Here is a 15692-nt window from a genome sequence, read left to right on the forward strand (position 1 = left end):
AGGGAAGTCAGAGCAGGAACTGAAGCAGAGACCACGGGCGAAGGCTGCTTACTGGCTTTCTCCTCATGGCCTACCCAACCTACTTCTTTTATAACCCAGGACCACCTGCCCAGGGATGGCACCATCCCAAGTGGCTGGGCCCTCCCACATCAATCATTAATCAAAAAAATGACCTATAGGATTACCTACAGACAATCTGATGGAGGCATTTTCTCGATTTAGATTTCCTCTTTCCATATGACTGTAACTTGGTGTTAAGTTGACGGAAATCAACCATTACTAATTGTAATAGGCAGAAAATAATAATACAATAATTCTACTGGTTTATAAAGACTTCTACGAAGGAGGAATACTTTAGAAAGGTAGGACATGCATGAAACAAATGACAAGAAAGATAATAAAACCCAGGTCTCCCAAAATGTTTGAGGACGTCTCTGTCCTGCCACTGTAAATGGAGTTTAAATGTTAAGTGCGGGGACGACTCTGTGATCTTAGTGGTAATAAATATAATAAAAATAAAAAGATAATAAAAGAAAACAAGAGGGAAATGGCAGGGGAACTGTAAATATGAGAGCCAGGTGTGGCAGTGCATGTCCGCAATCCCAACATGTGGGAGGCAGAAGCACAGGCACCAGGAGCTAGCCTGGGCTATATGAAACCCTGTCTCAAAAAACAACAAACAAGTAATGTACTTAATACAAAAGTACTCAGAAAATGGTAAAAGTATAGAGAAAAGTTCCCAGCCATGAATGGTAACACATTTCTGTAATTCTAGTACTTGGAAAGCAGAGGCAGGAGGATTGCTACAAGTTTGAGGCCAGTCTGGTCTACATAATGAGTTCTGGGCCAGCCAGAGATACATTGCAAGACACTTTGTCAAAAAGAAGTTTCCCCGAGAAAGATCATCTCTGTAGCATGTAGTGTGTAGCCTTCCAGTCTCTGTCCTCTGCATAGGACTGTTCACACATCTGTTGTCGGTAGCATCATCTGGCTTGCCGGCTTTTGTCCAGAGCGGACTAGTTTCTTGAACCACATCCCAGCACTGCAGGGAATGGATCATACGGTGCACAGTGAACCTTCTCATGAAGCAGGTGTGTTCCAGTGTGCAGGACCCACCCCTCCATGGGAATGCCAGGCTCTCCTCCTCCAGCCCACTTCAGACAGTCTTTTCTGGAAGTAAAAACTGCTATCTCCCTGTTTGCTTCTGTTTGACCCTCTGTGATATTCACCAGTGTTCCTTTATTTATTGGTTACTCAGTTTCTGAGACACCAACCCTGTATCTAATGCCAAAACCTCAGTTATTTTTTTTTTAAGTCAGCCAGTTGGGAAAATGGGAAGAGTGTATATTGTCGGTGGGGAAATCTTTGTTCTGTCCAGGACTCTGACAAGGAAGCAGAATAGGGGTTAAGAACACACACCCATGAGTCACACCAGGAAGGTAAATCGTAGCTCAACAGCTTACTCTCTGGGGCCTTGTTAAGTTCTCCCTGTATCATAAACAGTCCATCATAAAGGTGGAGATGGCAGAGCTAGTCGCAGACAAGGGTGCTCGAGGGGCTTCTGGGACACAACAGGAAAACTGCAGGTACTGTGGTTGCTTCTCTCCACGAAGAAAAAATACCGAAGCCCTTCAAAAATATAACGAGCAAATAGGATGTGAACTGAAAAGCCGTGAATAAAAAAGCTGTGAATAGGACAGAGAGCTAAAGAACCCGCAAGAGATGCGTTCACCTCCTGTGATGCTGAGGAAGAGGCTAGTGCACACAACTCGCTCCCCCAACTTTCAGCTAGCCAAAACATTTGCAGGGGATAATTTTTGGTAGCGAGAAAGGTGTGGTCAAGCTGAGCCACCCACATTGTTGGCAGCTGCGTAACCCAATCGCAAAACTTGCAGAAAGCAGTCTGACAAATGTGTGTGTCATCACACAAGCACGCGCAAAACCTTTGGCCCAGATGTTTCCCCAGGAAGTAATTCAAAAGGTGGAAAAACCCACGTGTGCAGTAATGCTTGCACCAGTATTGTTTATAAGGGTGGAAAGGGGACGTTTATGATCTGTTTTCATGAAGGCTGAGACCACAGGCACACTACACGGCAGGTGCTGTCGGCCTTTGTAGCTAAGTTGTGTGATCACATGTGTTTAAGGAGTTTACGTGTGTTCCCATCGCTCCGGCTATCAGCAGTCCCCAGATCTTGGCTTAATTCATGATTGCTTTGGACAACAAAAACCAAACCCAAAATACTACTTTGAGCTGAAGGACTCAGTGGTCAAACTGGTTTTAAAATTCTCTTCTAGAGGCTGGGCAATAGCTCAGTGGGTAAAAGTGCTAGCTGTCTGAGCCTGCAGGCTCAAATTTGATCCATGGAACTCATGTGTAAAGACGGATGGGGTGGCTTTCCTACAGAGAGATGGGAGGTGGAGACAGTTGCCCGGGCAGGCTGGCTAGCCTGGACTACACAGGGCATCCACAGAAAGAAGAGAGATCAGTTTTTGAGGCTAGACTGGTCTATAGAGCAAGTTCTAGGCCAGCCTGGTCTACACAGAGAAACCCTGCCTCAAAAAACCAAACAAACAGAACAAAAAGAACAGAGAGAGAGAGAGAGAGAGAGAGAGAGAGAGAGAGCCATCTCATCAAGGTGGAATGTCACTCTTAGTGACTCTTGAAACTTGTCTTCTGACCTCCACACATACACTGTGGCATGTCACATACATGCACACACACACATACATGTACATTCCAAATAAATAGTTAAAAGCATCTTCTGGGGTAGGGCTGCGGATGACTTGCTTGGCCTAGGTTCACTCCATCCTTGCAACAAAAGAAAACCCCAACAACTTCCCAAATCTGTTCATCTTGGGGTGGAGGGTGGGGGCCTTTGAAAATAAGGTGGGGGGGATGGAAAAGTGTTCTATCTTATGTGTACTCAGACTTTAAAATATGTTTGGAGGAAGAAAGAAGCGCAACCGAGACTGAAGCTTCCCTTCCCCAAACCAGGCACGAGAGGCTCTGTCTACAGTGTAAGACATCAGAGCTAAGGGTGCGCTCCTTCCTCCGGTCCCCCGGGCCCACTTCCTGTCTGTAAGAGTTGCCTGGCAGTTGTCTCTCGTCCTGATGTGGTGAGGTTATCCAGGTCTGAGTTATGTGTGTGCTGGGCTGTGCTTTGTGGCTCGGGAGAATCCCAGCAGTGCCTGCGGAAGGCAGGCATGTGCAGACATCACGGTGCACCATCTGCACTGTGCTTTCTGCTGCCCGCTCCTTGGTGGGCGAGGGCTTCTTGAAGATGGCTTCAAAACTCCAGTGAGCATGGATGATAACTATGATAGCTAAACTAAGCCGCTGGCTAGCTACAGAAGCCTGGAGCTCAGGGATGGGCTCTCCCTACCTTGAATATCTGCCATTGCCGGTTCTTAGATGCAGAGAACATCAAAATCCTTGAGGGAGTTTTTAAAATAATGAACACGCCCCCCCACTCCACCTACTGTGCGGGCATCGCTGGGAGGGGTGGTCTGGTAGGAGCCATTCGTTTTAGCTTCCCAGGCTATTCTGGTGAGCGTTCCTAAGGAAGAACAAGGTAGAGCATGCGCACCATGGTCTGCAGACTGAACATTGCCTGGCTGGGGCATTACGATCCACACGAAAGAGTAGCTCTCATTTGCAGGCTATCTGGGGTGAGCAAAAATCTTTCCTGGGGCTGTGGAGAAGGCTCAGTGGGTAAGAATACTTACTATACAAGCATGCAGATCTGAGTTCGAATCCCCAACCTCCGTGAAAAGCGTGACATGGCTTTGGATCTCTGTATCCCTAGCATTAGCAGGTACATGTGTACTGGAAAGCCCCCTTCTGATTTAGTAGGAGACCCTGTCTGATTCAGGTGGAAAGCAGTGGCCTCTAAGTGCATTGACACACGCATTCCTGTGACTACAACACACACACACACACACACACACACACACACAGAGTCTTTTTTTATTGGGTCTCACTTGAGCTCTCCCCACCCCAGTCTCCTGGGAAACAAGCCGCGTTCCTAATCGTTCCTAATCTCAGTGCAGGACCTTTGAATTCCTAAGGAAGAAATCCAGCATTAACAAGCTGCAAGCTACAAAACCCTAGAGGAAAGTCGGTATCGCTTTGGAACAGCCATGGGGCAGCAGCCGGCCTGTGTGGTTTCAGGTTGTTTGTCCATAGCTCATCAGTTAAGAGAGGCGCCGCCTCCGCCCCAGTGCAAAGCTCAGCTGATTTACCTGGAAAGGTCAAGAGTCAAGGAGGGAGGGGCTGTTTTGCAACCACTATTTGAGTCCATAATGAGCTCCAAAAAGAGCAGCTGACAAGGTCCGGAGGCCTGTAGCTTCCTGTTAGAAAGCGCTCCTCGCGGTAGCCACCTGCTTTATTAAGTTTCCGCCCCTAGAAAAAGAAACAGCGTGGGGTTGGGCTGCAGAGGCCCCTTCGTTGCCTGGGATGGGCTGCTCCTCTGAGCTCTCTAAGCACAGGGCGCCACCACCGAAGCTAGCTCACCTGGCTAGAACAGGCTTGAGATCGTTAGTGTATTGAATTAAATAGCAATCCAGATGTGGGAATCCTTAAAAAAAAAAAAAAAAAAAAAGGTTTTTATTAGGTCTAATGAAATATTTTGACGTTTATAAGATATTTTGATCGCTGGGCCTGGTTGATACACCTTTAATCTTAGGAGAGGCAGGGAGATCTCTTAGTTAGAGGTCAGCCTGGTCTACCTAGTTCCATCGTGAGACACTGACTCAAAAAAAATTTTTTTTTTGATTAAGTGTTAAAGTACCAATTGTTTCTTTCCCAAATTCTAATCTAAGGCCTACAAAAACATATCAGCTTTGACCGGGACCAGTGCTCCAGAGTGAGCATTTAAAACGGAGAAGCTAGGGAAAAAAGCCCAGCGCTTGTAAAATCACAAAAGTGACTCCTCTGTGGGAGGTGACAATACAGTGACTGAGGAATCTATCTGGGTAACCTCCGTGATAGTCCCGAGGAATCTATCTGGGTAACCTCCCTGACAGTCCCGAGGAATCTATCATCTGGGTAACCTCCGTGATAGTCCCGAGGAATCTATCATCTGGGTAATCTCTGTGATAGTCCCGAGGAATCTATCATCTGAGTAATCTCTGTGATAGTCCCGAGGAATCTATCTGGGTAACCTCCGTGATAGTCCCGAGGAATCTATCTATCTGGGTAACCTCCCTGATAGTCCCGAAGAATCTATCTGGGTAACCTCCCTGATAGTCCCGAGGAATCTATCTGGGTAACCTCCCTGATAGTCCCGAGGAATTATTCACTTAAGGCTGCACACTCTTCGTTAAAAGTCTCAATTTACTGTTATCAGTGGGTTGTGTTCTTTCTGAAGTTTGATGAAGCACAAATAGTAAATTGCCTAAATATAAATACGCTGGTGTGACCTATGAATTCACATCCCTGTGTGCTGTTTCGTTTGTTTGTTTGTTTGTTTTATTGAGCTGTACATTCTCCCCCTCCCCTCCTTGCCCCTCCTCTTCAGCCCTCTCCCATGATCCCCACGCTCCCAATTTACTCAGGAGCCCTTGTCTTTTTCTGCTTCCCATGTGGATTAGATCCGTGTGCTATTTCTGATGCAGGATATGGGATTGGAGAGCATGTGTTAGCCGCTTTGTCTGGCTGAGAAACTGCCTTCTCCAGCAGACTTGCTCTTGGCCGCTCTGCTTAGCCCGAAGATTGTAGTGCAGAAAGGAGTCTAAGAGCAACAGAAATGCGATCGATGTGTTGGACTGTACTCGCTTGAACCGCGTCCAAGTTTTCCAGCCGGAGAGCAGATGTTCACAGGCCCCAGAGGCAGAGGGTGGAGACAGAAAATGAGGTGTGAGAAAATACATGACTCAGGAGGAGAGCATGTTTTTCCGAGTGGAGGAAAGGCTTGGAAAGGGCCTGGCTTTCCGGTCCAAACCTCAGGAACCCCAAATGGGGTCCCCTCTTCACTACTAGCAGGCTTAGGACGGACATGTGTTTGTTCCACAACGTTTCAAGTTCTTTAACCAGCCCTGGGCCATCCTGTCCCATCTGCACCAGGATGTCCTGGACGCCACGCCTTCACACTAGAACACACACTTTCCTCCAAGGCTTGTTACTGTATCCCCGGCTGAGCATGCACGCTGTTAGGAGCTGTTAGTAATTAAAAGTCTTCTGGAGGCGGTAGAATCCCTGTGAAAGGAGGTTGAAACTATCCCGGCCAGAGTAATACTGATTTTACTTGTGTCTTTCTGACGCCCCCTGGTGGCCATACGCTATTAAAGTGAACGACCCTCAAGGTACACAAAATACACTTTGATGGAGTCTGTTTAGCTTGGACTTAGAGGGTCAGAGCTATGTTACCTGGTAGTGATGTAAACACGCCTTTTCTACAGACAGGAACTGCTCTCAGACAGGTATGGTGGCTTGGCCTAAATCCCAGTACTCTGGAGGTCAGAGGCAGAATTACTGCTACTGGCCAATCAGGACTAGTAATGTCTGGATCTTGTCTGGAAAAAAATAAATAAATAAAAATCCCAAAACCCCAAAATTGATTTTGACATAGTATTATGAAGAAAACACCAATTCTTATGATTCTATACTGCAAATTTCTTCTTAAATTATGTATTTACATTTTAAAGGTGTGTGTGTGTGTGTGTGTGTGTGTGTGTGTGTGTGTGTATGTGTAGGTATGTGCCATGGCATATATATGGAGGTCAGGGGTCAATTCCTGACTGTCAGTTCCCTCTTTCCATGATGTGGGGATCACGCTTGGTGGCATGTGACCTTATCCACTGAACTATCTCTTCAGCCTGGGGATATCAGAGAAATTCAACACTTTGGTTTACCCATATCAGTACTATAATTTTGAGATTTCTTTCTTTCTTTCTTTCTTTCTTTCTCTCTCTCTCTCTCTCTCTCTCTCTCTCTCTCTCTCTCTCTCTCTCTCTCTCTCTTTCTTTCTTTCCTTCTTTCTTTCTAGGAAACAGAAAATGGAGAAAGGGGGCCACAGAAGAGCCAACTGTGGAAAAATTTCCAGTACCACCCAGGAAAAAACACTGCACCAAGATTCGCCTCTCAGTAAGTTGGAGGAACTAGGGTGTGCGTCGTCATTAAAGGTCTCTCTACATGAGGTCTGCCCACAGCGAGTACCAGCTCGCCACCTGCCGTCGTCATAGCCTGGCATTTGACTAGGATGGTGTTTGTTTTGTTTTCCTTTTTTCAAAACATGAAGAACTGGTAATGGGCCATTTAACTAAGAAGTGGCTAAGCAGAGCGGAGTGCCAATCCGTGCCTTAGATGGACCCTCTGCCTCTCGTCAGGCTCTGGGCACGACCCACAACTGCACTGGTAAGGTTACCAGCCCCGTGGGAGGGGTTGCTGATTCACTCATCAGCATTTCACAGAAGCGAAGAAAGCTGGGGGCGAGAGCAGTTAAGAGGGCGTGTGTACGTGGGACTTAATGACTCTAGTCATAAGAGCCTTGCTCCAAAGACAGTGGAGAAACATACTCTGGTCAAACTGCTGAGGGTGAGAGAGGTGACCAAGACGCCTGCCTTCTCAGGCAGCTCCTGGACTGCCCATCAATAGAACCAACCACCCTCACGGCTGAGCTGGAAGGGCAAGCCAGAGAGCTGACACAGCATGGTTGTGAGCATGCTCCCTGTTCCCAGAGCCTTGCCTGCCCACTCAGCATTCTGGTAGGTCCCACATGGTTCTGAATTGGCCTCTCAAAGGATGGTGTGTTTTCAGATAACAGCTTTGAAGAGGTGGTTCAGCGGTGAAGAATGCTTGCTGCTCTTGCAGAGAGGATTAGAATTCAGTTCCCCACACTCAAGTTTGGAAGGCTCACAAGAAATCTAATGCCTTCTTCTGGTCTCCATGGGCACCTGAGCATACATGTGCATATGTTCATTTGCATGTGCGTGTGCATACACACACTCTCACATAGATAAATAAATCCTCAAATAGTTGACTTCATGGACTGAACACTTGCTAAACTCAATGCTTCTACCAGGAGTTTTCAAAGCCCTCTGAAGGAGGTCCTTCCGTTGGGAAACAGCACTGCACTGTAGGGATATAAGGCCAGTATTGTAACATATCAATAGGGATGCTGTCTTGGAACCCAGTTCCCAGCTCCGAAGCCAAAGATAGTTACTAAAGCATAAAACAATGACACTCTTCTCATTCGCTTTGACTTTCATTTTTGGAATAAAATATTTTTTTACTTAAAATATATTTCTTTGTTAATAAAAGATGAATTCGTTACTTTTATTTATTTTTTTTTTCAAAGTATTGCTGTGTTGCCTATGCTGTCCCCAGACTCCCGGACACTCCTGCTTCAGTTAGGCGGTGAGGATGACAGGAACGTGGCCCTGTGCCCTCTTCTTGTTGCTATCATTGATGGTGTAGAGGGTTGTGCCCAGGGCTTCATACATGCTAAGCAAGAACTCTGCCGCTGACCCACATCCCAGCCCTGTTATTATCAAATACAACAATGACAGATTTGTAAAGTCTCAGTTTAAACTTTAAAAAAAATCCTTAGAACTGTCCATTTAGCCTTAGGATGATCTGGTACTGAAATATGTTACACATTCTATAGCGAGACACCTTTGCAAGTCTGTCTGCAGCTGGGGGACTAAATATCTACGGTGATTTCTCACTGGGGAGGCTTTTTTGATTTTTGAAACATGATCTCATGTGACCCAGGCTGTCCCCAAACTTCCTGTAGCTGAGGTTGGCCTTGGTCTCCTGATCCTTCTGCCTCTGCCTCCCAACCATTGCCTGCCTTGGGGAGAATTTTTTTTATGGCATAAAAAATGGTTTATGTCCTCATATATAGTAGGTAAAAATCATATGAACACGTTATTTATAATCCCCCTTTTAAAAAGATGTATTTATGGCCGGGCGGTGGTGGCGCACGCCTTTAATCCCAGCACTCGGGAGGCAGAGGCAGGCGGATCTCTGAGTTCGAGGCCAGCCTGGTCTACAAGAGCTAGTTCCAGGACAGGCTCTAGAAACTACAGGGAAACCCTGTCTCGAAAAACCAAAAAAAAAAAAAAAAAAGATGTATTTATTTATTTGAGGCAGGGTTTCTCTACGCAGCCGTGGCTGTCCTGGAACTCAGTATATAGACAAGGCTGGCCTCCCACTGGCAGAGATCCACCTGCCTCTGCCCCCAAGCGCTGTGATTAAAAGCATGCGCCACTATGCCTGACTTGTTTTTATGTGATGCGTGTTTGGCTATGTGGATATACGCACACCAAGCCTCTAGCACTGTGGAAGCCAGAAGAGGGCATCAGATCCCCTGGAACTGGAGTAGCAGTTGTGAGCTACCATGTGGGTGCTGGGAACCGAACCTGGGTCTTCTGCAAGAGCAGAGTCTCTCCAGCCCTTTGGGTCCTTGATTTTAATGTAAAGAGCACTTTATTTTACAGATAAGGAAATACAGCTCAAAGAAATTATCTCCCCCGCATCAAAGGCCCAGTATATTAGTTATATTCCACTTCATAACAAGGTATCCCAGAACCTAGTGCTTCAAAACAGTGAACACTGTTACCTGACAGTTTCTGTGGGCCTGGCATTGGGAGCAAGTGAGCTGGATGGTTCAGGCCAGCGTCCCCTAGGAGCATGCCTGTCAGGGCTGAGATTGCCTGAAGGCTTGATTAGGGGCCCAGAGTGGCTCACTCACAAGCTCCTTGACAGGGAGACTTCCTGAAGCCTCCAATAGGCCATTGTGCTTGTCACTGAGCTATGACAGCCTGCTTCCTTATGAGCAAGGGACCTAGGAAAGAGAGGTGTTATTGGACCATTGTTCCTGCTTTATTTTGTTAGCGATGAACCCATAATGAAAGAGAAGAATCGGACCCAAGATCTTCCTTTCCCTCTGTTGTGCGCTGTGCATGCCAGACAAATGCCCCCTAGCCCAAGTGCCGCCTCTCAAAGCAAGTATCGGCCAGGTGTGGTGGCACACGCCTTTGATCCCAGCACTGGGGAGGCAGAGGCAGGTGGATCTCTGTGAGTCTGAGGCCAGCCTGGTCTACAGAGTGAGTTTCAGGACAGCCACAACTATGTAGGGAGATCCTGCCTCAATAGATAGATAGATAGATAGATAGATAGATAGATAGATAGATAGATAGATAGATAGATAGATAGATAGATAGATGACAGACAGAGCAAGTGAAAAGAATTAATATAGATATTTTCTGTCACTACAGCTAATAAGTGGCAGAGCCAGGATTCTACCCCAGGTCTTTAGTTTGTGATTTATACTTACAAGCTTCCCTGCCTGGGCCTGTACTAAGGAGCATGGCCTTCCCTGGCATCTCCACAGGCCACAGTGTGCCCAGCAGGTTCTAGATCAGTGCCAGCTCCACATGCCCTCTGTCCCTAACGCCTCATGCTAGGCAAACTGACCACTTGGATCCTCCTGCGAGTTCATGAATATTACACAGGAGGGAACAATCTTTACAGTCACCTGAATGACAGAACAAAAGTCCTGACCCTAAGAGGATCTGAGATGAAGAACTTGGGTACAGTGGGGGCAAATCTGGAAAAAACAAGAGGATCCAATAACCCAAACCAGCTACAAACACAAGAGGATCCAGTAACTCAGTAGACCAAACTCCCACAGTGGATCAGACCTTTCCTGTGTGTCTACATGATCTGGGTGTATCTGGGGACTTTCATATCAGGTCTCTGTTGTCCCTTGGTTGGCAGCTCCCCCTTGGGAGCATCATTGAGAAAAGCACCCTATGGTGCCTGAGGCTCACTGTGCAATCAGCATTTACATCCACACCTCTTGACTATACTCAACAAATCTCCGCTCTGCGTACCCTTTTAGGTTCTGATCCAGGGCCCAGCTGCCGCCCTGATTCGGACGCTGGACTGCAGTGCAATAAAGGTGAGGACAGTGGCAGCAAGAATCGGAACTCCCAGGGAGTCAGAAGCGAAGAACCACCAAAAGGTGAGACCGACCTGGGGACCCCAGAGCAGGTGGGCAGGGACAGTCATCATCCCAGGCAAAGGGCTGTGTTTTCAACCTTCTCCTTTTAGAATTTCATTACAGATACAACACTCCAGGGCAAGATGATTTACACCACAGTGGAGGATGTGCTGCTTCCCAGTCACACTTCTTACCTGGCAATAAAATGCCTTCATCTTGTAAGTACATCTCTGTATGACCCTATCTGTGATGTCTCTGTATGACTCTATCTGTGATGTCTCCTGTATGACCCTATCCGTGACATCTCTGTGTGACCCTATCCATGACATCTCTGTATGACCCTATGTATGACGTCTCTGTGTGACCCTATCGGTGAAGTCTCTGTATGACTCTATCTGTGACATCTCTGTATGATCCTGTGACATCTTTGTATGACCCTGTCTGTGATGTATCCTGTACAACCCTATCTGTGACATCTCTGTGTGACCCTATCTGTGCTAATAACTGAGTCTCCCAGGCCCCTATAGATGCTGCCTAGGTCTCCTGCACTTACTTGACACCTCTAAATTCAGATCTGTATGATGGTGACAGAGGCTGAGCCGGGGCTGGGAACTGGGAAAGGCTGGTGGTGAGGGCTGTGAAGTTAGCGCACTCAGTCAAGTCAGTAGCAAGCAGAAACTCTGACCCAATGAGTGACCCTACTGTCACTACCTACTCAGTGTGTCCAGAGGTTCCATACTCCTTAGACATACTATCGTTCATTTCCAATGCAAACATTTGCGATCTTGGAAAACAATTGAAACCCCACATTTATTTATAAAGATGAGTAAGGCCTAGCACCCACCTCCCAAGAAGTTCCTAACTGAAAGGGACTTGGCCAAGTAAGGAAAGCTCAAGGCAAACACAGTAGGTACCAAAGCAAGGCCAGAAGATGCTGTGCAGACAGGGAGCAAGGAAGAAGATGCATCTCATTCTACTCCAGCAGCCAGCCATGGCTTCTTTGAGGCACATTCGCTCCTCCTTGCCTTTAGAATGCTTCCTCTCTGAGGCAAGCACCAGGGAGAACAGCTCTTGCTTCTCACAACTGCCAATGCCCAAGACCAAAGACTGACTTTACCTGACTTAATCAGCAGCTCCTCTCCGGCTGTCTCCACTGACAAATCCTCCAATTGGACATATTCTTTCAAAGGGAGTCGCTATGATCCTACAGAAGCCACATAGTGGATTTCTTCTCTGTCTTCTTGGTCTTTGGGGCTCTCCTCCTCTGTCTCTTCCCCCGCCTCCTCCCACCCCATGTTCCGCTTGCCCCCTTTCTCCTTCCTCTTCTGTAATGTGGGGGCTGGAATCTGTTAGCTTCACACATGTAAGTCGAGTGCTCTGCTACTGAACATCCCAGTCCTGGACTTTTCCTTCTGATCCACATACTGAAAGGCCACAGAATTCCTGAAATGGGATGCTGAACTCTCTCAGCGGGAGACAGCACGGGAGGGCAGCTTTCCTTCAGTAAAAGGAGCTGAAGGAAGTAGCTGTCGGGTACCGCATCTGAGAGGTCCTCTGTCGAACTGCAGACTGCTCTAGAACTGAATCCCGCAACAGTGAGCTCATTTCAAATCCTGTTTCCAGAAAACTCCAAGGCTACATTTACAGACGACTAGCAATTGAGGCTGGCGTCATAAGCACCTGTGTTCATGACCCAGCACTGGGTGGTCCAGCTGCCTAAACGCAAGCTTTCAGGCATCACCCTGTCTCCCGTGTTTGAGGAACAGTCTCTGCTGATTTTCTTTGTCAGGTGGACCCTCTGGAAGGGAGCAGAGCTTCACTATGAGACACCAGTGACTAAGACAGGAATGAAGAGGAAGAAGGAAGAGGAAGGAGAAAGTGGGGGGGGGAGGGATTTTCTCACTGCAGTCCTGTTCTTCCTGACACCTTGAGGGAGGCCTCGCTGTGGCTCATGGGCTGAAGGGGTAGACTGCCACAGCAGAGAAAGCATGTGGAGAGGGTGGGAGGACGCCAATGGCAGCTTTAGTGGTCAGAAAACAGAACCCTGGCTGGAAGCAGAGTCAGCCTATGCTCACTCCATAGCATCCACCCTCCAGTGAGCTACTTCCTCTAGCCAGTTCCTACCACCACCTAAAGGTCCTCCTAAAACATCCCCGCAACTGGCAACCAAGTGGGGTGGGGGCGGAAGTGCATCTCATATACACACTGTAGCAGGGTAGGGGTGGGGTGGAAGTGCATCTCATATACACACTGTAGCAGGGTAGGGGTGGGGTGGAAGTGTGTCTCATATACACACTGTAACAGGTTAGGGTGGGGGCAGAAGTGCATCTTATATAATCATTGTAATAGACAGTGCAGTTTTTTTTTTTCCCACTGACTTGTCCCTTTCTGGCTGTCTCCTTGGTTTCCATATTGACTTCCCATGCTTCTCTTCATCATTTAGTTTCTCTTCTGGAATTACCTTACTAATACAATGGTATGTTTCTGACTCCTAAACTCTTTGCACCTTTAGGAAACTGTACCTCCCGACGCTTATTAGTTGAAATATTAGCTCACAGTTGGGAACAATGCCAGTTCATAGTGAACACCCAAGGAATAGAAATCCCTAATTAATTACTACTAATAAATAATGGATGAATGGATAGACAGACAGACAGACCAATAGATGGATAGATAGACAGATAAATTCAGTGTTTTGAGGCAGGGTCTCACTTTGTAGCCCTGGCTGGCCTTAGGCTTGTGACAACCCTCCCGCCCCAGTCTCCTGAGCTCCATTAGAGTTTTAGGTCAGAGTTTTGTGTTGGTTGTCATGGTTCACACGTGGAACACCAGCACTCAAGAAGACTGCTGTGAGTTCTGAGATCAAGGCCAGCCTGGGATAGAGAGTGAGACTCTATCCACAAACCAGAAATAGGGCCAGCACGGTGACTCAGCTGGTAAAGGTGCCTGCTGCCAAGCCTGCCGATGTGAGTTCTATCCCAGGGACTCATATGGTGGCGAGGATTGACTGTCCCTGACCTCTGTGTGGGTACAGTGGCAGGCATGCACCTGCTTAAAGTATATAAGTCAATAAGTTTTATTTAAAAATTTAAAAAGTAAAGTTTCATAAATTCAGAGTTCTTCGAAGAAAATTCTGCTTACGGTGTTCCTTATATAGTAGTTAATTATTTATTTATTTATTCATTCATTCATTCATTATGTATTGTTCTGCCAGCATGTGTGCCTACAGGCCAGAAGAGGGCACCAGATCTCATTATAGATGGTTTTGAACCACCATGTGGTTGCTGGGAATTGAATTCAGGACCTTTGGAAGAGCAGCCAGTGCTCTTAATCTCTGAGCCATCTCTCCAGCCCTAGTAGTTAAATTTTTATGAACTATTTTATCCATACTGCAAAGCTGAGGAAGAGGAAGTGATACATTCTCACCATTTGGAGCTTTCTGGTTGTTTTTTTGTTTGTTTGTTTTTTGTTTTTTGTTTTGTAAGCTCTCACTGTGTCTCTGGCTGCCCTAGAACTGGCAGTGAATACCAGGCTGGCCTCTAACTCAAAAGATCTGTGGAGGCCATTTTTGATACTCTGAATTTAATCCCAGCTAACATTTTTCAGCTTGTTCAGCATCAAAATGGATCTGCTCCCAGAGAGTAAATTCAGGACCCTTTCAAGATGTGCATGATTCCAGCACAGGGTGAGTAGTTTATTATTACTAATAACAAAAGCAGAGCCAGATGTAGAGGCTCGGGTCCAGCATCTCTAAACTTGAGAGGTCAAGGCAGGAGGCTTAAAAAAGCCAAAGTCTAATCTGGGCTCTGTGGTGAGTTTGAGGCCAGTGTGGAGTGCAAAGTAAGACTCTAGAAACACACACACACATGCTGCATGCATGCGCGTGCACACACACACTCGAGTTTCGTTATTCAGGTGCACGCACTGTACCGTTAACTACCTAGACAAGATTGCCTGTCCTACGCTGTCACTGTAGAGCTGGGATTCAAGCCTACACCTTTCTGGTGGTACTTCAGTCTTCTACGTGTTCATTCAGTCAATATTTAACAGTCAGACGCAGGACACTGTGCTCGGTGCCAAGGCCGAGACAACAGCGGTATCTGCCTTCGAGAGGAGCTGTGCAAGCCAGAAAGGAACATGCACAGTGCTACTGACCGAATTTGGGGGTTTGGGAACCTGAGCTCAAAGGAAAGTGTGAATGAACTATCAGAGGACATCAGGATAGACATGAAGAACATTCTAGACTAAGGCTTTGTGAGGAGAAAAGGTCCTTGGGCAAGTTCAGGAACCTGTCCGTGTGTCTTTCAGGAGCCCGAAGGGAGTGGCGGGGGCAAGATGAAGCAGGTGGAGACAGGCTTCTTCAGAGTCTTCAGAACAATGGAAAAGGAGGGACTTTTAAAACTGGAAAATTTGGAGAACTGTACAAGGCCCCTAAAGTAGTCGGGTAGAGTGGCCTGCAATCCCAGCACTTAGAAGGCCTAGGGAGAGGATCTGGCTAACCTGGGTAACAAGGAGTTCCAGGCTAGCTGGAGACCATCTCATAAAACAAAACAAAACAACACCACCAACAACACCGGTCGCTGTCACTAGTGAGGAATGAGCAGTGGGTTAGAGGAGCAGAAACCGGAGCACAGAGGCCAAGGGAAGCAGCAAGAAGAGAGTTCACGGGTTCCCAGTAGCTTGACTTGGGTGATGGAAACAGAAGCTGGGGTTGAGAACCCTTTAAAGCAAAATTAACAGCAG

General features: G+C 47.0%; 1 protein-coding gene across 3 annotated transcripts in view; it reads left to right on the forward strand.

The window, feature by feature from the left end:
• Aknad1 (AKNA domain containing 1) overlaps positions 1-15692 on the forward strand; it is a 34817-nt gene that overhangs the window by 15810 nt on the left and 3315 nt on the right. For 2 of the 3 annotated variants that reach the window (XM_038311777.1, XM_038311778.1), the window contains exons 6-9: positions 6987-7084; positions 10848-10970; positions 11060-11167; positions 14556-14634. In XM_038311777.1, the coding sequence (XP_038167705.1) occupies positions 6987-7084; positions 10848-10970; positions 11060-11167; positions 14556-14634 (408 nt within the window). Of the gene's footprint in view, positions 1-6986; positions 7085-10847; positions 10971-11059; positions 11168-12738; positions 12914-14555; positions 14635-15692 lie in introns of all 3 variants that reach the window. The other variant, XR_005283149.1, reaches the window with a different exon arrangement.

The sequence above is a fragment of the Arvicola amphibius genome, chromosome 14 (genome assembly GCF_903992535.2).
Source record: "Arvicola amphibius chromosome 14, mArvAmp1.2, whole genome shotgun sequence".
Classification (NCBI taxonomy): Eukaryota; Metazoa; Chordata; class Mammalia; order Rodentia; family Cricetidae; genus Arvicola; species Arvicola amphibius.